This window comes from Oenanthe melanoleuca, chromosome 5 (assembly GCF_029582105.1).
Source record: "Oenanthe melanoleuca isolate GR-GAL-2019-014 chromosome 5, OMel1.0, whole genome shotgun sequence".
In the NCBI taxonomy this organism is placed as follows: Eukaryota; Metazoa; Chordata; class Aves; order Passeriformes; family Muscicapidae; genus Oenanthe; species Oenanthe melanoleuca.
The window spans coordinates 53,841,414-53,865,802 of record NC_079339.1 but is presented as its reverse complement, the minus strand read 5'-3'; the positions used below and the strand labels follow the sequence as shown (position 1 = coordinate 53,865,802).

General features: G+C 39.3%; 1 protein-coding gene across 1 annotated transcript in view; it reads left to right on the top strand.

Moving 5' to 3' along the window:
• The window catches only part of BRF1 (BRF1 RNA polymerase III transcription initiation factor subunit), a 170,709-nt gene that overhangs the window by 11,217 nt on the left and 135,103 nt on the right, over positions 1-24,389 (top strand). The window contains exon 2 of the mRNA XM_056492506.1: positions 2,755-2,835. Coding sequence (XP_056348481.1) covers positions 2,755-2,835 — 81 coding nt within the window. The remainder of the gene's footprint in view (positions 1-2,754; positions 2,836-24,389) is intronic.

Sequence of the window (24,389 nt, the reverse complement as noted above, 5' to 3'; positions counted from 1 at the left end):
GTGAAAAACCAAAAGCCTGCTTAATTCACTTTTGAAGTTGTGGGGGAAGAATGGAAAAGGTCAAGAAATGTAAAAATTGCAGTTAAGCTGGGATGTTAATTTGGTTGTGCTAGCAATTGCTGTTCCTTTCCTTTGTACTTTTTAAATTGCTAGCTTTGTAGGGATTTTTGTCTTTAAATGAATTTGATGATTTCAGTTTTCTTTTTTTAAGAGTTTATCTTTTTATTACCCAGCTGAACAGTTATGTTAATGAGCTTGGTTTGCATTTTGCTTGTAAGATTAAAGCTGATGGTGAGACTACATAGTCAATTGCAACATTAGTTCACAGTTCTGAGAGTGCAAGTGCTCAACAGACTAGTTTTCATTCAGTTTTCAAAGACAAATGCTAAGTAGAGATGTTCAGCCTTTGCAGCTAACTTGTTGAAAAATGGGTACATCAATTCTGATAGCAGAATCTGTCTTTCAGATAGCTCTGTTGGTATCTGCTGGAGTCTCTATAGCTTGGAAAGAAATTTCTTTTATGGATGATGTTATAGCTTGATGTCTAATGAAAAAGAGTCTTAAAGAACAAAATCACTGAAATCTCAACTTAATTTCATTTTGTTTATATTATTCTGGATTTTAATTCCTTAGCAAGTTGAATTATTTAGTTATAGTTTATCACCACTGTAAGATTGTTTTGTGCAAGCTTTTAGTAGTAACAGGGAAACATTTAAAAGTGCTGTTTTACCACTGGTAATACAAAGTAGCTCAGTATTTTGGTATATTCAAGGATAGAGGGGTCTGGGAAGAGGAGCCTTTGTATACAGGAGGGGGCAATGGTGCCTTCGACATAAGTGCTGGGTGAGCTTCCTGCCTCCAGCCTGCTTGCTCCTGCTCCTGCCTGTGGCTGGTGTCCTCCTCCCATGTGCTGGTGCTCAAATGTGAGCTCTACTGCTGCAAATCAGACTAGTGAGGAAGCCTGTAGTAAGGTAAACCTTAAAACAAGAAAAAAAGAGGAAAATGGTAGGCAGAATTTCTGTATAGATTTGCTAATGAAGAAAAGGAATGTAAAACTATTGCCATCATTGATGTTTTTTGTCAGGTAAACCATTCTTACTAAATGTACACCAAAAATGGTATGCCTTCTTTTGTAGCTTGGTAACCTCTCTCTGGTTTGCTTCATTGGTTTATTTCCAAGTGTTTGTGGAAATACAAGGCTGTACCCGTAAGAATAGCAAGGAGATGTTGCTGTCTCTAATAGTCAAACACAGAGTTGGGAGAGTTACCTCTGTACCCAGTGAGGAGATCACTATTGAATGTTCTTCACTTATTAGGATGAAGTGCTTAATCTGTGGGCATTTATGTGAGAGCCGATTATTGTTTATTAAAGGATCTGTTAATGAAGTGAATTTTGTTTCTGTTGTGGATAGCACTGGAAACTTAATTTAAAGGTTTTATGGAAAAATAAGCTTTGAAGGCTGATAGTAATTTCGGCGGGAATATTAGCTTATTAGTTTTTCTGGGCTTTGGTTTTCTTTGGTTTTGTTTTTTTTTTTTCTCAGTATAGTTGTATATTAAGTGCAGCTGAGAGGAGACTGGAGCTAAAAAAGTCTGGTAAGAGTGAAGAGTTTAGGTCACATTTTCTCATCAGTCATACCTGCTATGGAAGTATCTTGCTCAGGTGTGTACAAGAAATGCCCTGAACTGCCTTAAAGAGCCATTTCATTCCCCTCTCTGTGTCTCTCCCAAAGCCTTTCTAGTTTGTTCTGAAGAGCTACTCTAAGAAGAGAAAACAGCCACAAGAACCTGAGGAAAAGCTGTAGGCATCATAGACAACAAGATGGCTTTATTACTTATCTTGAAGACCAGACTACTTGAATTAAGTAGAAGTTCAATTACTAGCAAATTGCTTGTTTTCAATCCTGTGCAATTCAGCTTTTTGGTCTCACTTGCTGTTAAGCTGATAGATTCAGATATCCTGCTTGAGGAACCCTGATTGTTTTTAAAAAAAACCTTCCTGCTTTAGTGGGAGACTATTTTTGTCCTTGGTAGTTTAATTCCCTGTTCCCTGCAAGATTGGTTTGCATGAGTAGTTCCACTGACTCCCAGTAATCTCTGCATTCAGGCTGCTCAGCGTTGGCATGGATGCCCAAACCAGCCTCTAGTTTATTCTGATTTACAAGTCAGACTTCTTTTAAGTCTCTAACCTTTCAGAGTGTAAAAGTAGCAGTTCCAGACTTGCAATTTTTATAGCCTAAGTGTTGCTGTGTTTACCTAATGGCAAACTGATGTTACTTTAAAATGAGTGTTACATCTTTAGTAGCCAACACAGTCATTGTTGAATACTAAACATGTTTTATGTTCTGTAATGCCAATAATTAACTATTAAGATTCTGCAAATTCTTAATTTAATATTCTTCAGACCAAAAAATACTAAGCAATTTTTTCCTCCTTTATTCTGAGAAATATTTTACCATTTATTTTAATATTTTGACTGCTTAAATTAGACATTGCGAGATTTTTGTAGTTTCTTTGGAACTGAGATTGGGAGGGCTTATGGAATCATGTAATTCTTATGGTATCCCAAGGAAGAAATAATTTGCACAGTATTAATACTTGACGTCTTAAGTATTTTAAGAAATTTTTAATGTAGTTGGGCATGTTGTAGATGATACAGATACTGAATATATCGGCACAATAAGTTTTATTTTAATATTTTAATAAAGTTATTGTCTTTGACATGTCTGATATTTGGTTTTTTTACCCTAATAGGTGCAGGGAAAACACCAACTTTAGGAGGAGGATTCCACGCCAATCTGGGAAAGGAGTCACGAGCAAAAACTCTACAGAATGGTACTAGCAAATTTTAGTCTTGCTGATATAAATTATTTTTATTAATATGGTTGATACAATTAATTTTTAGTTTTGAATGTGACCTCAAAACCTTGGCTGGCTCCTCGTTATTCAGTGGACAAGTCTGCCTAGTGCTGATTTTTCATTGTGCTCTCATTTGGCTGCTACACCTGATTTATGAGTTCATGTAGCTGACTGACAAAGGGTAATGGCACCTGACAATATTACTGTGGTTTAAAAGGGCTTTTTCAAGGTTGACATGCCCATTGCACCTTTTTATTATCTGTTAAACCTATTGTGGCTTTTTATTTAGTACTTTTTCAGGGCTCTTGAAATGCTTTATTCATGTTTATTTTTAAGTATAATTCTTTAAATATTTTTGGTCTTAGGCAATACAAATGTGAGATAATGCATATAAGTAATCATGTGCTTAATATGGGATCCTTGAATAGAGAGAGGAAAAATGGGAAAAAGGTTTTAGCGCACAGATAACATTAAAATAAATATTCTCATTACACACTTCACATTTTAATTGAGATCTCCATATTCTAAACTCTTTAAAGAGGGTGAATAAAATCAGCTTTTATTCCAGGAGCAGAATGGTCTTCCAGTTTGCTGTTGCTCATATCAAGGGACAGGAGTTGTCATTTTTCAGCTAATTAATACTCCTGTCTCATGACTCTGGGAGATGACAGCTGATGGACTGTCATAGCAAAATCTCAGAAGCTGACATGCAATTAACCAGGGATGTAAATGGGTTTTACTGATAAGGTACTCATTTGGGGGAGATATTTTAGGGAAAGGTATTTTCCTAAATTAATCTTCCATTTGCAACTCAACACAGAAAAATCTTGTCTATATTATATCTCCATAGGTATATGAAGAGTAAGATTGATCTATCTTCATAGGTATAGACAGGTTAAGATTGATCTGTGTCATTGAAGTATAGTCAGATTATTCTCCTCAGCATTATTTAGCTGATGTATATGCAGATTGTTTTATATACAGAATGTTTTATTCAGCTGTTTTTACTTAAGAGTATTGAGCCCTGTTTGTTTGGCAAAGTAAAGCTTGCACTTTAGGTGAGCTAGTGTCAGTGTCAGGTCTGAAGTTACTATCTTAGGAATTTTAAATTTCCTGTCTAACATGTAACCTATATAAGCAGTGGGATAAAGACACTAAACTTAATGAAGTCTGGTTTTGGATTAAGGCACTTTAATCAAAACTAATTTTGAACAGACATTTTAAAAATAAATTGGCTTTTTGTGCATAAGAACTTCACAGTTGTCTGTAATTGTAGAAAAGTAAAACGCTGATGGAAGGAAATCTGTCTTGTTGCTTTGTGGAGTGTTTGAATCCTTCAAAAGCCCTTTTGGTTATGCCAAAAGGTAATCACAAGTAAAGACAGTGTAGGCGTTTTTCTAGAATCTAAACACAGCTTTTTTCTGGATGAGTGTTTGCTGGGGAATATGTCTGAGCATCTTCCTTCCCCACAGCTTTTGTGTGGGGGGCCTCCTGATCAAAAACAATGATTGTGACTTGGCTAAAGTATATCAGTATTGTGTATGAGAAATTTTAGTTGCTTAAGTGACCTTATCTCCCAAACAGTCTTGAAACAGGAAAATAATTTGTCTTTTTAGTTACACCTCTCTGAAGCTCTTTACAGGTTCTCTTCCATTCTTTTTGTTCTTGTGTCTATCCTTTATATAAGGAGCAAGTATTTGGTCTTTGATTTCTGTAGCCAACCTACATTTGTCATGCTGCCAGTCTGTCTCTGGGAAAGTTCTTTTCAGTGAGCTAAGTGATGTTCTTGCTCAGTCTCAGGCATGACAACAGCAGCTGATATTTCAGGTAGAGCAATTGGTGTTTAAAAGGCTTTTCTTTTCTGCCACTATATAATGAGCTGGTTGTCTGCTGCTTTTAATCACACTTCTGGCTTTACATAGTTTTTAATTGCAAATTGAGCTATGTCAATGAGCTTACAAAATCTCACCCTGTCACTGTGGGCCCATGATCATGGCTTTTTTTTGGGGGTGAAATTATGTTAAATATCCATCATGGTTAGACTTGAAAGTGTAGCAAGGTAAATGAACTTACTGTAGGTATTTTAAAGGAGGGGTATGGAGTTGTTAATTGAGTGAAACTGAAGTGCACTGGTAGTTGGCTGTGTGAAAAATGAGCAGTTTTAAAAAAGCTGAGTTACTTATTTATTTGCTGGTGCCACTATGTTGGCATTTCCAAAGTTAACTGTGCTGCTGAAACTTGCTCCCGTGGGGATGCTGGTGCAGGACAGCCTGTGAAGTAAGCCTGGTCCTGCTGCTTGCTGGTGCTGCCTTCAGTGCTGTGACACACGATTCTCTCCTGAACTGTGAGTGCTCCATGCAGGCTGAAGGGAAGCAGGAATGGGCTGTGCATGGAGTCCCCAGAGTGCTGGAGAGCAGCTGAGAGCCTGTGTGTGGTCCGAGAGCGCTGGCAGGGCTCACTCTGTGCCTGCTCTGCTTGCCAGCAACCTGCTGGCCTGACATGGTGTGGGGAAATGTCCAGCCCCGGAGCAGGGACTGCTGGGTTTTAAAAAACAACCACCTCCCCCTCATATCCCTCCATCCCCCCACTCCTTCCCCATGTAGTTTGGGCCAAATTCTTCCTTACTGTAAAGTCTGTCTTTCCAGGGGAGGTGATCTGGACTCACTGTCTCTTACTTAATTACCAGCAAAGCAGCTGGGCTTGGCTGAATGTATGATGCTGCTGTTTTTTGAGGTTTTTAATAAAAGGATGTTTAGAATTAGATGAAGAACAGTTTTGCATTAGAATGCTTAAGGTAATAATTTTTTTTTAATGCATTCTAAAGTTAAAAAATGCAAAAGTAAAATCTCCCAGCAGCTGCTCATCAGTTCTGGACTCTTGTACAAAATCATGGTGTGCATTGGTGTTTTTATTAATATGTATATTTATGCTTTGAACAAAGCCATAGGCAACCCCTGAACATTTTGTAGTTTTCAGGTTTGTGTTAGAATGCCCATTACACAGAACTAGTCTCCCTTACCACACATGCTTTTGCTGTACCTTTCCTCACTATTTGCAATGCAGCAGGGCATGGCCATTCAGTTTCTCCCTTTCTTTGCTGAACCAGCTGATGTTTGTGTGTGTTTGTTTGGGAATTGGCTGCTTACAGAAACTGGAGTCTTGTTTACACTTGCTAAAATATTTATGTAGAGAAGATTTAATACTGTTGTATTTGTTCATAATCACTTTGATTTTCAGAGTGCACTACTGTGCTAATTGAGTGTATGAAGCTCCACAAGTTCAACAAGCTCAGGCCCACAAAATGCTTTGTATCTGTACATACAGACCTCATTTTTGTAGTAAGAACCTGCACACCTGTGAGATGATGTGGTGTTTCAGCTACAACTTTGTTTTAAGGGATATGGCAAAATAACTGAACGCTACTGATTTTGTGAAAAAGAAGAATTATGAATAAAATACCAGCTCAGAAGGGGGACTCTTTGACAAGACATCGTCCTCTGTTCCTGAGCCTCTTCAAATTTCTACAGTATGGGTCAACACTTACATTTACTTCCAGGCCTGAAATGCAGAGTGATGTCTCTTTAAATACCATTTTCCAGTTCTGTGCTGCATTACATAATCTCTCTAAATAGCCAGTTTATTCTTGTTTCCTTGCAGGCAATCTGCTCTCACTATATACGTGTCGGAGTCGTTGTTACAAGGGAGTTGTTCTTGACTTGGAGCTCTGATAATTTCAATAGTCTTCAGTGACCAAAAGGAGAAGGGAGAGGAGTAGGAGGGTTAATGGCATTATTATATATATATTATATGATTATTGAAGTTTTGAGATATTCAAATTTGATTTAAACTAAGTTTGAAGATTGCAGCTGCATCTAGCTTAATCCAATTTCTGAACTGTTGTGCTGTGTTTTTAATTATTTCTTTAAATGAATATGTGTTTTACCTCAGTCCTCTTAAATACCAAAACATAGCTAACAGTATTTTAATGCTAAATGGGAAAGCGTTTCTGAAGATGTTCTGTAATGCATTTTTTACTGTTTATATTTAAACTATTTGCTTAATTCTTTAACGTTTGTTGTCATCGCTCATTTCATAGCTGGCTTGTTACAAGTGATTATGGAGGGTTCTGCTTCCTCCCAGAACTATACATTGTGAATTAGACATTATATTACACATGTGAAGAACAGAAGTATCCAAAGGGGAAGAACAGAGAACACTGTTTAACAAAACTAAAACAGCAAGGGAAGGGAAAATAGTGGAATCCTAGATAACTGAGATTGGAAGAGACCTCTGGAGGCTGACAGAATGATGGCTTTGAAGTTGCATTAAGCTGCTGAGGGCCTAGGGCAGCTGAGCTCCAGTTATTACCAAGGGAAGATATGACAGAGTTTCCCTGGAATACCTGTTCTCCAATGGTTGGCCTGCTCTCACAAGAATTTTTTTCCTTGTGCTGAGTCAGAACTTATTCTGATGAAATGTGACTCTTGCCTCTTGTCCCTTTGCTGTGCATCGCTGGTGATGCAGTTCTGTCTCCATCTTTATAATCTCCTACTCCAAAGCTGAAGGCACCAAAGATAATTCTCCATCAGCTTACTTGAGACTCATCAAATTCATCTGTCAGCCTCATCTATGTGCTGCAGTCTCTGAATTGTCATAGGGACTCTCTGCTGGACTTGCTCCAATATGTCAGTGCCTCTTCTGCAGAGGAGTCCTGAACTGGACAAGGTACTCTAAATATAGTCTCACAAGTGTTCAGCAGGGATGATAATCACTCCTCTGGACCTGCTGGCTGCAGTATGAATAATGTGGCTCTGGAATGGAGTTAACCTTCACCACTGCCATTGGGTGCTCTTGAGCCATGTTGAGCTTTTTGTCCATGAGGAACCTAGATATCCTTTTCTGCAAAAACGTCAAACAGTCCCCAACCTGTGTTTTTGCCCTGAACTCTTCTGTCCCTGTGCAGAAAAATTGCATTTGGCTCATGAGGCTTCTGTCAGCTCACTTCTGCAGCATCTTAAGATTCTTCCAGATAGTGGCTCTGCCCATCAGCATATTGAACACTATTCCAATGGGATGCCATCTGTAGGCTGGCAAAGGAAACCTCCTGGCCTATTGTTGATGTTAATGAAGGCATTAAACACTACTGACCCCAGTATCAATCCCATTTGTAAGTCTGATGGTGAATGTGCTGAGCCACTACTATTGGAACCAGGCTAACCTTTCACCCAAGCTATTCACTGGCCTAGTCCAGATCTCTGCAATTTGGCTACCAGGGAGAGTGATGAAATGGGATGAGGTAAGAGCTGTAGTTAGAATTTATCTTGACTGCATTCTAGCTGCTGCAGATGGGCATGATCTACCCTCACTGAATCTGTGCTGGCAATTCCTGGTAATCTTTTTGGGTTTAGTGTGTCTGGAAATGGTTTCCAGGTAGATTTGTAGCCTTCCAAGAGGCTGAGAGGAGCATCACTCACCTTTGGAGTCCTATTTCTCCCTCTGGAAGAGGAGTCTGATGCTTGTCTTCTAGTCAAAAAGAACCTCTTTGAATTCCTACACCTTTTTAAAGATAGCAGAGATTACTCTTTTTGCCATCTCCCTTTGCATTCTCAGATGTATCCCATCAAGTCCAGTTAACTTGTGTGTGTAGACTGTGCTTAGGGGAGCCCTTGCTCAATCTTTCTTTACTGTGGATAGTTGCCTACCTCTTCTCTGAACCAACTGAAGCCCTGAAATCCAGAGTTATAATTATGCTACCCATCTTCCTCACACCCCTCAAGATCTTGTTTATCTTGGGTTACTGTGACCAAGCCTGCCATCAGACTTTGCATCCTCCACCACTTCTTCCTTTCCAAAGAGTGGTAGGTGTATCACAGCTTCTGCTTGACCTGTGTGCTGTGGAATTCCACTGGATTGCCTGTGACCCACTATGTTTCCTGTACAGCAGCTGCTGGGGTGGATGGAGTACACCATGAGAACCTGGAGGTCTTCTTGCTTTCTAAACAAGGCTTCATCTTCAAGTTCAGATGGTCTATGGCAGGTGCTCATAACTCTTTCCTTTGGCCTTGCCTCTCATCCAGACCTGTGTACTCTTTATTGGCCTGTCAATAATTTTTCAGCTGAGCTTCACACTTTCAGGCTGGTCCTTTGTACAGAATGAATACCTGTCACCTTCCCTGTCTGTCCTTCTTGTGGAGCCTGTAACCATCCATCTCATTACTCCAGGCATGTGAGCTGTTCCACATCGTGTCTGTAACTCCCCAGTGAATTTGTAATTTTGCAGCTGTGCATAGGCTTTGAAGTCTTCCAGACTGTTTCCTTTGTTAGATGCAATCTTGTCTTTGACTCTTCCTCCTCTATCAGTTTCTGTCCCTGGCTTTGATTTCAATAATGAAACTTCTAGTCTAGGCTCTCTGCCATTATCTTGTCCTTGCCTTAATTTCTGTTGTGATAGAAGCTAATCCTAATCCTCTCATCTCTGTGTTTATTAGCACCACATCAAGTTTTCTCTTGTTGTCTTTTAAACTAATCATTGCTTAAAGTTCTCTTTTTCTGGTTTTACCTGATATCTTCCTAAATTTCTTTACTCACTAAAGCTTTGAAAGATTTCCCATTCTAGCCAGACCATTGCTTCAGTTTTACCCTTTGATCTGTCTACTGCCTTGTTCCTTACGAGTCCTCTGTTATCATTAGTAATTTTTCTCTCATCCATTTCCTTCATCTTCACGTTTCATATGTTAACTTCCCCCATCTCTCTTTAAAGGAGGATAAGGGGACATCTTCTTCTTTTCATTTGGGATGATATTACATGTTTTGTGTGTGTGTGTGTGTTTTGTTGGATGGTAGATTTTTTTTGTTGTTTGTTTTGTTTGGTGGTTGATGTTTCAAGTACAACCTTTTCCTTTGGTAAACTTCTCCAACCTCAACATAACTCTTCCATCTAGTCCTATGTCATGGCTGGACATAGGTGGCAAAATTTAGATGTCTGTGTGAGCTCCTGTTTCTGTCTCCTTTCAGAGGCTCTGCATAGAGGCACACAGATTTAGAGTGTGATTAATTTAATCCGAAAGGAAGTCAATGACTCATTCTCTGAAGCGTCTGTTTCTCTTCACTCACTGAAAGGAAGTCTATATTGACTAAGCCCAGTCACTCATCTCTGAAGATAAGGGTGATGAATCGTAGGCTTTGGTGTCTGCTGAATCTGTCTGTATTTGTGTATCTCCTTGTTGACATAGAGTTAACATGGCCAAAACTGAACTACAAATTGCATCCAACTGTTCTGCCCTTTTGCATGTTAACAAATTCAAACTTCTTCCCACTGAGGCCACTCACAGCTTTTTTTCCTTCTGTCTTGTAGATCCACCCTCTCCAGCATCTCCTAAGCCATGGATGTGTCCTAGCCATAACACTCACATACTTGTTTCTTGAATAAGTGTTTCTTGACTTTCATTACTCTTTCTCTCTCATCAGAACATGCTCCAGAGCCAGGAATGCAGAAGACTTGTGACCTGGAATGCTAATTCTTTGGTCCTTAACTTCTTCATCAAACAAATTTTAAAAGAATGTTGTTTTCCCCGCTTGTTTGCCTTTTCACATTTGTGATTGCTGTTACTGATCACATAACAATTCAACAGGGAACTTTCCTGGTGTTACTGGGCTGTTGTGTTTGACTTCCAGCTTTCTGGACCTCTGTGATTCTGAGGCTTGCTTGGATGTCAGTAAGTGTGGGCTTTCCTAGTCCTCTCCTTTGATGCAGGCTCTGGTAAGTTCCAGCAGCACAAGCCACAACTTGATGCTGGACTCCCTGGTGGCTGAGTCTTCAGGGTATCTCAGTTTCTTGCACACTTTTCTTAGAGCTTCATCTTACAGGGTTTGCAGGCAACTGCACTAGTCTGCAAAGACGTGAAGAGATGGGAAGAACACTTAAGGCAGGCAGACAAAAAACCTCAGGGGCAGAAAACCTGCTCTTTAGCTAGCATGAGTTACTCTAAGAATTTGGGTAAAAGCAGAAAATTGCATTTGCCTGCCTGTTTCTCTATTACTCTAGAGTTTGATTCAGAGGAGTCTGAGGAAGCTGAGATCCTTCTGCTACTCTGGCTTTTGGCTTCTCCTTAAGCACATGGAGAATCTCTTCAATCTCATTTTGCTAATCAGACCCTGTACTTCATCATCTCCAGTTACCTTTGCTAAAAGACCAGTTGAGCTCATCAGCTGATCTGAGACAACCTTTTGGTTATACATTGATTAATTAGTTTCTATTTGAGTTGAAATGATGAATTTCAGCTAGGGAATGATGAATAAAGTACCTATCTTGGAGATGCTTCTGATGTGCTCTTTATCCTTACAGGGATAGTTTAATGGAGAAGAATCCATATATCCTTTAATGAGATCTCTTATGTTTCTAAGAAGAAGATCTGGGATTTTTTAAGAGTAGAGGATCTGCTGGAGATAATGCCCAGATTTTGTCCCAGAGGCTAATTGACAACTTAAAACTTTGAGCACAGCATTCCACTGGGTTGAAATATATGAGTCAAGCTTTGCTGGTCTTCCTAACTCTATTCCTGTGTTTGCTTAGCCAGAAAAGGGAAAAATTAGAAAAGGCATTTCTAAAATTCCTCAGAGGTGTTGGTTCAGTCTGTATGTGACTGAGTAAACAGAGAGATTGTCCTGTGGCTGAAGACAGTCTCTGTTGTTACTTTTTCTTTTAATTTTGAAGGCTGTCTTTGAAGTTGAAAAACAATAAAATTGAACTTTTAATCAAATGAGTTAACATGACTTAACTAATAACTAGAAATATTTGCATGTTCAGCTGCTTTGAACTGGCCTGTTTGTGACTTTGGAGTTAAAAACATCTTTCATGATTCCTTTGCTCTGTCTCCTCTCTGGTCTCTGCTCTGTCTCTTGGTTTATTAGCTGGCTGTGGGCAAGAGAACTTTTGTGGCTGGGAAGCACAAATCTCTCCTTCATTTTATCAAACAAGAGAAGAAATTCTGCATACTTGTGAAATTTCTTGCTTGGATCTTAAAGTTTTGGCCTTTTGTATCTCCAAATTTCTCCCTATTAAATTTGACAGTTTCTCTGTGACACAAGAGTAGCACGATACTGATCCCATTTGTGGAATTCACTGATGGAGATTTATCTCCCTGCAGCCTCGTGTAGATAATTGAAACCTGTCATTTCTCTTGAGAGCAATCCTGTACTTAAAGATAGTTTACCTACTAGGCTAATGTTTTTTAAAACATTTGCTTTTTATAGTACTATTCACAAGGAAATGAACTTGGGTATTAATAGGTTTATCTCCCTTCTTGTACAGTGTGGCAGAAAATAGGTGCCTGCCTCTCTCCTTCCTTCCCCTCCAGTAATATCTGTAAGTTTCAGCCCTAGTAATGTGCCTCTTCTAACAGGCATCTGAATTAAGTAATTTTGGCTTTGCAATGTTGTTAGGCAAGCTTAAAATATATTCCAGGTAATATAGCTTTGGTTTAAGTTCCATGTAACTGCTACTTTCTTTTTTGATAATGAAAGAATATCTATGTCACTTTTGTGGCATAGGACTGTCTTGAACATTGAAACATGAGTTTTGAAGTATTTGTGTCATTTTATAAGGCACTGTGGCTCAAAACTTGAGAGGAGGAAGGTTGTTTTTGCTTTTTAACGCTGTGTTCTCTGATAGTGCTGAGTTCTTGTCGTGTTGAAAGTGCTTTTTGTTTTGCTCTGTGGAATAAATTGGAATGCAGGTGATGTGACAGTACAGGAAAGAATTCCCAAAGCCTGAGGGTGTGCAAGTGTGATTTGCTTTTGGAGCTATTGCAATTTTTTGGAAGATTGTTTTTCTGATATATGGCCACAGCATTAAACTTCTGGACCTCTGCAGAAATAACAACAGAAAAAATTCAGAAACTACTGGGTTCTGTGTCAGGTGTGCAATGTGTGCCAGTGGGAGCTTCCTGCATCCAGTACAGCCACACCAGCAAATGTATTAGCAGACTGACCTATGACAGCCCCCTGCTCAAAAGAAGAAACCACCAAAAATCTAAAAACCAAACTCTGGTCCCAGCCTGCAAGCCAGGATGATTGCAGTCCTGGGGTTTGCTGCCCTCCCTGCAGGCTGGTGGTGTCAGCCCAAGGGCTGATGTGGGGTGTAGGTGGGAAGGAGCTGTTGTGGAAAGGGTTGGGAACTCCTCTCAGTGGTATTGCCATCAGAATCCTGCAGCTCTGGAGTCCAGTTCCACGATAGGCACCAGCAAAACCAGTTCAATCCCAGCCTTTCCCACCCCTCAATTGCCCCTTTCCTTTCCCTTCATCCAAATATGCTGGGCGTTAGATTGGGCAATGCGCCTCTTTACTGGGACAGTGAAAAGATCTGGGTTTCACAAGCAAAATAAAAAATAAAAAGAACCAACCCTTTTTTTTTTTTCTTTTCTTGTTTACCTTTTATCATTTCACTCCTCCACATGCCACTGTGGATTGGAGGAGGGAATGGGTGACGTGGAGATGAGCAGGAGCCTCTTAAACCCGTTCTGCAGCAGGAGAGGCTGAACGCAGAGCTGCGTAGTGAGCTTCTCTTTTTCTTTTTTCTCTTAGTGGCTTTTTTTAAAACATTTATTTATAACCCACTGTCCTGTTATGTTCAGTTCTGCACAGTCAGAGTGAAGGAAGGTGTTTTGTGTTCTTTTGGCTTGACTTAATATGAGTGGGAAGATTTTTAGAAATGTTCTGTTCATTGACTGCTGCTGGCAGATGGATACTCTCCACTTGAAGTGCCTCAGGCCTTGATATCTTCCGTTTTCTCCCCCTCCCTCCTCCCAGCACACACCCTGGAGTGTGCAGGCTGTGCTAATTTAGTCGCAACTTAAAAAGGAGTGATGAAGAAGAAATGCTCAGCTCTAATAGAATTCTTGTCTCTCATGACATCTTTGGGGAGTACATTTTCATTTCAAGTTCCCTAAGGATTTTTTCCAGCAATGTGTATTAGATGTTCTGCAATGCTTCAATGGAGCAGCAGTAAAATTTGTAATGCATTTTAGGACCAAAATGTTTATATATTAATCAGTTTAGAAAATAGAGCATACATGACATCCAGTTTGATATTTTTCAAGTATTTTAGTAACCCAGGCTTGACTCTTTCTGGTTCTGAGATGGCTTTTCTGCCTGTCTGAACTGCAAAGAAAACCTTTAAACAATCATTTGGTTAACCTAGTATGCTAAAACATTTGAACCAGTTACTGTATTTTATTAAACTGAGTGTTCATATGTCAAGTGTTTTCCTTACTTACTATCAGAAGTCCGCTGATGTTAGGTCTGAGGAGTTCGATTAATTTTTCAACAGAATCACAAAATCTTACCATTTGCTTGTAAAAATTGCATGTATTTTTAATGGAAAAAAGAGCCAAATTATACACAGCCAGACTTTAAAGCTGTTCTTCTGTGCCAATGACTATGCCTTAACTCAGTGGATGTGTTGAAAATCCTGTGCAGCCTCAATCACCAGGTGGTGCTGTTACACACTGCTCAAAACATGCCTGGAAAATAAGTTTCAATTCTGCCATTGCCATACTTCTCAAGTGTAATTTCATGGGAGGAGTGGTGAGAAAGAGAATTTCTTTCTTTAGCCATGTCTTTAAAGTAGAGCCTGTCCTGAAAATTTTGGGTTTGCTCTTGTGAGAGCTGCTCAGAGCAGAATTTTCTTTCACACGGTTTATGACCATGTTTGATGTGAAAATGTTATATGGGGTAATTTAGGAGGTTGGATGCTGGATGTGTGGGCTGTAGTCAGTGTGATTCCTTCTTGGGTGCTGATTATGAAGGCTTGCAATAAGGAATGAAGGAGTGTAATATGCAAATATTGAATGTTCTAGCAAAGATGAAAGGCTGAAGAGTGATGTCTCTTCATAAGCTGGACATAACCTGTTTCATGAATGAGATGTAATTTAACCTGGTGAATTTGGAGGGCCAAGAACTCCAGTTTACTCTAGAAAGACTCTCTTTAAAAAAAGAAATCCATGCTCCTAATGCACAATTTCTTTCAAATGTCTTCAGTAAATGTAATGCTTTTTCTCTTATTTAGAAAAAACTTTGCAATGTACGTATAAAATGTAGTAATTTTTTCCCCTCAGTAGTTGTAAAGTAATTAGAGTTGTAAAGAAAGTTGTTTTTTTCCTAAGGCTTTGCAGAACTGGTTGTTTATGGTTAAATGTGGAATGGAAAATCATAAATTTAAAGTTGCAAACTATTCTTTTAGATGAAGATGTTTTCCCCCTCTTTGTACTCAAATAATTGAATCATTTTGGACAATAAAAACAGCTAAGTACTAGGCTGCTTAGATTAAACTTAAGCAGTGCTAAACATGTAGATAGAAATGAAGGAAGTTTAAGTAATTGCAGGAGGGGGAAGAATTCTCAAATGCATACCCCTACTGAAGGCATTATTATTGCTGTAATTTTAGATGTAATTTCCTACACTGAGGATGTAACAGTTGAAAAATGAATGTTATTATTTCCTACACAGAGATTTTTCTTTTAACTTTGTTTTCTAATAGAAATTATAAGCAAATGACAGTTAAAAAGGAGAGAGAGAAGTACAGTGTGATCTCCTCAAACCCAGGCTCCAGTGTAGCAAGCTGGGTTTAGCATGCTTAAGCCTGGTATTGATCCATGCTGTGTAGACCTGCCCTGGATGTCAGCAGGAGCTGTATTTGCTTGGCTAATATTACTGTTTGGGACACCAAGTATGTACCTAGAAAATGGCTTTAATCACCAAGATTTAAAGCCTTCATGCTGTTACAACAAAGCTATCCCAAACAAACACAGCGAAAATTAATTGCAAAGGCCATTGATTGCTTAGGTGTTTAAAGTCAGTTCAGAGGATTCCTGCATTTTCAACCCAAAGAGGTTTCTCTTAAGTTTGAACAATAGAAAAATCAAACATGGATCTTTCTTCAAAGAAAGGTCATTAGCACTGAATGCCACAAAAAAAGTGGCTAATTATATCCAAGTGTGTGACTCCCCAAGAAGTTGTATTACATGAATGAACATATAAATGATTTTTTAATAAAATCAATTAGGAATGGGATTTTTAGAAGAAAGCTGTATACTCTTCCTTTATGTGCCCCAACACCACTCAGTCAGTTGATTGATTGTACTTTTGGGTAGTATATTGTGAAATGCATAGTGTGAAGAAAGCAGATTAGGATCACAGTTCCAGTTTCTGAGATATACACAGAGCTGGATTTGTGGAATCACTTAGGACGTACAGGAATTACACCCACACCTTCTCTTGTATAGCTGTCATACCTCAGAGAGAATGTATTGATTAGTGTTTCCATTGTACCTTAGATATGCTATTTGATTGGTCTTCTAAGTCAGTATTCAGGGAAGGCACTCTGTGCATTTTTACAGTAGGAATCATGAATTTGCTACTTTGCTTTGTAGTCCATCCACTTAGGATGAATTTCTGAGAGTGGGTTGCTCTGCAGACACTGGTTATTAGGTCTGGTTTGAGGCTTGAGGTTTTTTTTGATAACAATATAGAACTAAGGAACCTGAGGTTGCTTGTTTACTGTCATTACAAAATTGATGTAAAAGACAAATCCACCTTCAATGTCCTTCCTTTTCAGAAAGCATCACATTATCTTGTCTAAAAAGGAGACATAAATACTGCGGTTTCCAGACACACTCATGGGTTAGAACAGGTGATAGAGCTTGAGTGATCATCCTTAAAAGTCATCCTGGCACTTATTTCCAGAGTTTAGCAGAGCCAGGTGATGCATTTCTGGTTCCATTGGGCACATGTGCATGTACATGCAAGCTCAGATGCATAGAAATACTTCTACATGGGAAAAGACAATTTGTAAATTAGATCAGAAGATGGGTGTCTTTGCTCATGGCATGTAGTGACAGGACAAAGGGGAGTGTCTTTAAGCTGAAGGAGGTTAGGTTTAGATTAGATATTAGGAACAAATTCTTCCCTTTAAGGGTGGTGAGACACTGGCTGATGCTGTTTGGAGAAGTTGTGTCTGCCCCATCCCTGGAAGTGTTCAAGGCCAGGTTGGCTGGAGCTTGGTCCTGGTGTCCCTGCCCATGGCAGGGGGGTTAGAGCTTGATGATCTCTAAGGACCCTTCCAGCCCAAACCATTCTATCATCCTATGATGTTTCTATAATCTTAGACAAAGCATAGAAGTTGTGTGTTGCTGATGAGCTTCACCCAGGCTTGTGGCTGCACTTCTTGCCAAGGCATGCCTCACTTCTCTTTTTTGCTCTGGCTGATGCCTGTAGAAGACAGACTTTTTCCCTTGGGTTGTGTCTCAGCACAAAATCTTTAGAGCACTGGGAGCTGGTGCAAGGGGTGGTGGTGGGATGGATGGGGGAATGTTGGATTTCCCCTTTCAGCTGTCACTGGCAACTTCATCCTCTGCTATTTTACCTGATTTATTGTGAAATAAAAATGTAGATTTCTTCTAATCCAAGAAGGATAGGGAAAATACTCTTACAAAAAATAAAATGATGAAAAGTACAGGCCCAGCTGGTCCAGTCAAATCTAGTTTTCAGGCTGAGGTTTTTGTGTGTTCTCTCCTGCTTTTTAGCCTATGTTTACTGTGGAGTGAGGAGAGGAAGACAGACTTTATATGAAAATGCAGTAAATCACTAATAGCTCTTAATTTATCATTCACTCCTCTCTAATTATCAGCCTCCATTTTAAATGTGAGATGAATCCTCACAATTTGTTAATTCAAATTCATCCTCATTTTCAAAGGTGAGGATGAAGTTGTCCTATTGTCAACAAATCAGCATCTATAAATTAGAAGATTTTAAAGGGGTTGCCTTATATCCTGAGCCCCAAGCAGCTTGCCAAATCCAAGCAGGTGTTATGTTTGCTTGCTCCCTCATTGTGAAAGCTCAGGGAAAATAGCTAGAAATAAAATTATTGAATGTCAGCAGAAATCTTGTAAGTGATTTCATAGCAATACTAATGTGGGTGACTAGCTTTGGAAATACAGTAGTCCCTTTCCACCTTAAAAAAGTATATCTAAAGATTTCTTCTTAGAAAGTAGGAGGTGGGGAAATAATCTGACATATTTAGCTACATGAAATCTTGTTTTTAAACTTAAATACAAGGAAAATAATTCACAAGGTTGCTTAGTGATACTGTGGGAAAACGTGTATCTTGAGACTATTCAAAGGCATCTCAAAGTAGATTTAGAAACTATGGTTCCTGACAAGCACTAGGAAAAAAAAAAATACTGTTTCTGGTGCAAGCTGAATCAGTCCTTGAGCGTGTCAAGAAAGAATACCACTTTTCAAGTGATTTTTGGAACAAATCCAGGGTGCTTGTGAGGTGACGTTTGTTGTCTGAGTGGTCTGTGTTATTCCAGCTGGCCCTATACTAAAAGTTAACTCTTGCTTGCTGCCAGCTTCTTTCTTGAGAGCACAAGGGTGTCTGTAGCTTTGGTCAAAATAAAGTTGTTAGACATCCTGTGGATCATAAACATACTTTAGTCTTTTTGTGTTCTCTGTCCATGGTGAGTCCACCATGCATTGATGGCAGATGGTTTCCTCAAGGGTAGTTTGCACCCTATTATAGATCTGGGGAAACTGGGAATAGAAAAAATGTTCATTTTGCAGGATTGCAGTGGTGCTCAGATGCTCTTTTTGCCATCAGCTACACAGTTTTCCTACTGCATGTGTGGGTAGTTTGCTTTCCCCAACATTGCTCTTTACTTTTTGATCTGACATGTACGACAAATTTTGTTCTGAGATCATTGCAGTGTTTGATCCCAGCTTTAAGAAAAAGAGGAAACTTGACGTTGATCAAGGTCTTTGACATAGAGGGAAAAAAGCTTTGAGGTTATTTTGGATTTCTGAGAAACACTGATTTGTCGTGCCAGCAAAGTCAAGTTGTGAGATTACAGTGACACTGAATATTAAATACCAAATTCAATATCCTAAGAAAATTTCAGCAGAAGATAAAGGGGAGCATAGGGGAGTGTAAGCAGTCACATGGAAATGAAAATTAAGTTCTTAAAAAAGTAGATTTGGAATGAATTGTGTCCTCTGCATTTTGCAGCAGAAGTCAAGGGCTGTCACAAGCCTCCATGGCTCAGCACAGGGAATTGTGTGTGGTTTTCCATCTCCTCCAGAAGCACTCGCTCCCTGTTAAGCTAAGAAGGATCCTTGTGTCAGATATCCATTCCTGATTCAGTCTGTAGGAAGCATAAAAGGGAGACGACATAATAACAGCCACTTGCAGCAAGATGTTGTTAAAGTTTGAGTGCTCCGATTTCAAAATGATAACAGGCACTGCTACTAGAGGGTAAAACCACAGTTGATTTCAGGCCCTCAGAAATGTTTGATTGTGCCAAGTTCAGCTTCCCATCCATAGGAGCATGGCCTTCAGTAGGAGTTGGGTGCTTAAGATAATAAAAGCTGGATTAAACAAAGCAGCACCTATACTTCTTGTTGTAGGACAGTGCAGTAGGATGGCATTTGACCATAGAGAAATGTGAACTTTGGGGTGTGCTGTTGCTGTTGTAGCTGCCAGGGACATGGATACGTGGATGTAAGGTTATCTTGCACAAAGCTAGGTAGAATGTCATCAGCCTGTCTGCTTTTTGTAATACTCAAGTAAAATACAAAAGGTAGGAAGGGCCAGATTATAATTGTTTTGCAGAGGGAAAACATGGTCCTTGAGGCTGATTAATGTAGCAATAGAACTTCTGAGGCTTTCAGTGTGGAGCTGCTTGTAGCATAAACAGGTCTGAGTCAGGCAGTTGATTGAAGTGTTTGTTTATTTTTGTGGATCTTGAAACAGGTCAGTAAATAGAATTTACTCTGTGGACTGTATTGAAGCAATATGTTAGTTAGGTTCAAGATGATGCTGATGTTTAGCGATTCCTTAGGGCAGCTTCTTTGATTACAACTTCCCAAAGACAAAGAAAAAGCTCATTTTGGTGTTCACAGCACCTGCCTGATTGAAGCTCTGAGGCAAGTAGTGTTTTATAGTCAGTTTATTAAAAAAAAAAAAAAAAAGAAAAATTCTAAACACTGTCACCAATCAGAAAATGCTATGAAATTTAGACCTGTCTGTAGTCAGACCCGGACAATGTTAAATTCAGAGAGATTATTCTGTCAGCTTTTCTCAGAATTATTTTGCGGGTTTGTTGCAATCAATACTCTGTCTTGTGTTGAGCATCCTGTAGGAGCAGTGGCAGTGTCAGGGGAGAAGAATCCATGTCTCCTTTAATGAGATCCATTAGGTTGCTGCATAGCAATCATCACATAAACCCACTGATTTCTGTTTAAGTCTTTAGTAGTCAGTATGTTCTCTGGTAGCTATTTTTCACCATACCATATTACCTAGAGGAAAAGGAATTAATAATGCATCTAGTCTTGGATACGTATGTTTAATGGATGATCTCACATCCTATCTTGGAGTCAGGCTGCACAGAAAATGCCCTGTTGTAATTGATCTTTGAGGTTCAGCACATAAAGAAAAGAAAAATGTAGTAGTGCTTACCTAAAATTTTCTTTAACTACTAAGGACTCACACACAGGAGGTAAGTGGATCATCTAGAACAGCAAAGGAAGTTGGTGTCTTAAGATTTGGTTATGGAGAAAATTTCTCAGATTTTGTTGCATGAACAAGTGTTGAGATTTTTTGGGGTTTTTTTTTTGTTGGATATGATGTTAATACAGTATTTAATAAATAATTAATGCCAATTCAATAAATATTTAATTTAGGAAAACTAGAATGGAGTGGTGACTGGAAAGAAAAAAAAATTAAGAGGCAGAAACTTGAGCAGGTGGATCTTTGCTGTCCAGGTCAGGCTGTTCTTTGTGATTGACAGTGGGTCGGTGTTGATCTGTATCAAACTGAGCAGGCTGAAGGCTGTTGGACAAGTCAGCAGTGGTGGCTACTTGGGGAGGAAAGAGTGGAGGGATTTTTTTTCCCCTTGTTCTGTACACACAGAATACAGAATGATTCTGTCATGCAAAGCAGCCTCGCTCCAAAGGTTATGGTTTTGCAAAAGCATAAAAACTTCCTTTAACCTAGTAAATCATCTTAGCCCATTTTTCTTATATGGCATCATTCCATATCATGAATTTTTCTTGTGTTTTGCCCTTACTGGATTCATATATTCCAAGGAGTGGGAGCTTCCACCAGTTCCCTAGGGAAACTATTATGAGGTCCAGTGAGTTTTGTTGTAAGGTCCTGTTAACATAGTGCTTACATTTTCCTTTAATTTCATGTTATTAGCCCTTAGGCATGAACTCATGCTTATATCTATTTATGGCTTAAACTTCCCTCATCTTCCAGAGGTCTAGTGATCTGCTTTTCTCTTAAAAAATCATGTCTGATAATTAGGTGAAGGTTTTAAGTTCAGTCTCTGGGTCTTTAAACATCCACCTCCTCTTTCCCAACCATGCTCTTAATCTTCTATTCTAGGGTGATCAGGGCTCCAGAGGAGAAGAACAAAATCTAATGAGAACTTCCTCATCCCAAACAGTTGTTGACATATGACATCCCATACATAAATAGTAGCCTCATATAAATGGAAGGCATCACAAACATAAAGATAAATATTATTCAGATATGCCAAATACTTTCTAAGAGGGCCACATTGGCTCTCTAGAAATATGTGGATGGCATTGTAGTTTTAATTCTATACTGAACCAGTCTGTACATCTGACTTATATAAATGTTATTGTTTAAAGAAATACAAGGCTGTTCCTGAAATATGTGAATTCTCTCTTTGAACATAAATCTCTTTCCAGCTCCAGGCTGAAGTAGATACCACGAGACACTGACTTGATAAATGGCATCACTGATTCACTACATGGTTAAACTGAGATTTGTGGCAACCTTCAGTTATGCTCAGTTTAAAAAGGAAGGAAATGCAAAGTTGAGGCTGAAGCCCTGTCCATAATGTCTTCCATCATCTCTGGGCAGGACAGAGGTGCAATTACCAAGGGCAGCGGTAGCTTTGATCTAAATAGGCCGATTGTGGTGCTAAAGGAGAGCAGCCCCTGCAGAACCACACTGCTTGCATGAATGCTGTAGCTGATGGACTCAGCTGCCAGGGACAAGCTAAGGGCAGAATTTAATTCTTCAGCTGCAGCCTGGATAAAAATTGATGCTGTCTTACCTAACTGCCAGGCTTCTTATCCCTTCTGTATAAAGGAATAAGTATTTGACCACTCGTCAGCTTCATATAAAAATACCTTAAATAAGTATTAACCTAATACAGTCTTTCTTGCTTTTGTAACAGCTCTGTGCCTTTCCATGCTTGATTTCAATTCTCTCTTTCTGCTTCCATTTTTAGATCATGTTTTATCTTCTATCCCTTTGATATCTCTAATAACTCCTTCTTTTTCTTCGCCCCCTCAACTACTTCTCTCTGCATCCTTTTACCTTGATGCCTTCTCACTGTATTTCCATGTTTTTTGATGATTTAAGAAATTTTCCAATTAGTTGATATTTATGAAATTTTTACTTTGGAAATGACTGTGTCATCTTCTTTGCCAGTTGGGTAGGTTTTGGATGGGAAGAAAGTGTGCTTTGTTAGATATGTACGTGGAACTGTAGGGGAAGAGAAAAGAAAGAAAACCCTGAAGCCTCAAAAACAAACCCCCACAATGAAAATCAGAGCCCAAAAGTAGCTTTGGGCTCACAGATTTTTTTTCAGTCCTGAGGAAGCAGCAGCAACCTTAAGTAGAGGCTGAGAGCAGAGTGGGTATTAGTGTCTGTCTGTATGGTCCTGCCTGCCTGCACAGTTGGATGATGGAGAGTGGAAATAACTTCCCCCTAACAGTTGTATTTTGACAGAACAACTGGTGTGCAGAGGAGCAGGGCTGAACTCTATGAGAGGAAAATGGTTCTGAGGAACAAGTAAATTCTCAGGCATGTTATAAAAGGTTAGTGTTAAAGGTGGACAAGGAAAGCAGGGAAGGTTCACAGGGATATACAGGGGCCTCTTGGCAGGAAAAGGGAAAGGCTGGACTGGTTTTTATAGCAGGGAATATGGATTAAACAGGAAGGTTGCTTTTGGGTTTTTTTTAAACAATCTTAGTATGTGTGACCTTATCTAATGGCTGCTGCAGTGCAGCTGGGAAGTGGTAATTGTTCAGCTGTGGTAACTCAATTACTTCTGCTCCTGTCCCTGTCCCTTGGTCTCAGTGGCAGTTCTGGCAGGGGATGCCATCAGCTCCTGCATCCTCCTGGTCCGTGAGACGCGCTGTGACTCCCGGAGCTCCTGTCGGCTTCCGTGGTGTTTGCAAGGCTGAAAAATGGCTCCTGTCAGCTTTCACTCTTGTGTGCCTGTGAAAGCCCCAGTCTGCAGGGAAGGCAGGAGAGCTGGCTGTCAGCGAGCAGATAACACTGCACTGATTTATATGCTGCTCGCATCTGCAAAGTTTTCCACTGCAGCAATGGATCCCTTTGTGTTCAGTCTTCATTTCTGTTTTGCTTTAAATATATTGATAACTTTTACCAATTGGTAGTGGAATTTTTTTCCTATATTGTGCTGTTTGCATTAATTTTTCTAGCTGTGTAGATAGAGGACAGTTGCTTGTTAGTTAAATGGTTTCTACATTGTAAAAGTATGAATTCTATCATTCTCATAATGCTGGAATTGCAGGTTTTTAAAACTTTTAAAAAGTGTTCTTTTCAATATTGTCAGATTATGTCATGAGCTAATATTTTTCTTTTTTATTCTTGCAGTGATGTAAAAATGATCTTGGGTGGTTGAAGGTAGTGCTTGCATCAGCAGTAATGCTGTGTGACAGCAGAAATGTTCCATTTATTGTTGTGACAAGAGTAACAACTGGTAATTGATAAGTATAAGGGAGAAGGTTTACATGTAGAGAGATATAGAAAAATCTCTAAAAATAACTGTCCTTTGAAATGTAATTTAAAAAATAAAATCGCTGTCCAAACAATACAGCGGAAGATTAAAGCAAGACCTAACTGGTGGTGCTTTCAGAAGGAAATCTTGCATGTCCAAAAGCTACCACTATCTAAAAGTTCTTGGTTATTTTAATTTTTTCTTTCCAGTTCCCTTAATGTGAGACAGGTAAGGGTTATGCTACATTAATCATACATGTGCTCACAGTTCTTGCCAGTAGTGCAGCTTTCCAGCTGTTTCAACTTTGAAACAGCTGCAAATCTTCTGCGAGTAAAAAAATTCAGTTAGCTAAACTTTTGGATATAAAAAATCCCATATTTGCTTTCTTCCAAAATGAATCTGAAATGACCTGAATCATTCTAATAGACAAATAACTAATGAGCACGATAGCATTTGTTTAAACTGTGGTAAGTCAGACATTTGTGTAAGCCTAGTACAGGAGGAGAAGTGAGGGCTGGGAGCAGTAGCAGGAAACAGCAGGAAGGGTAGGGATAGTGTGTACTTCTCTCTTTGACCCATTTAGGCTTCAGTCTCACATTTGCTCTAAGTTGATCCACGTGTATGTGGCTGCTGACAGCATTTCTCCTCGCCCCTGCCACATTCTGCCGCCGTTAGGGCTCGGGAGGCTGCTTG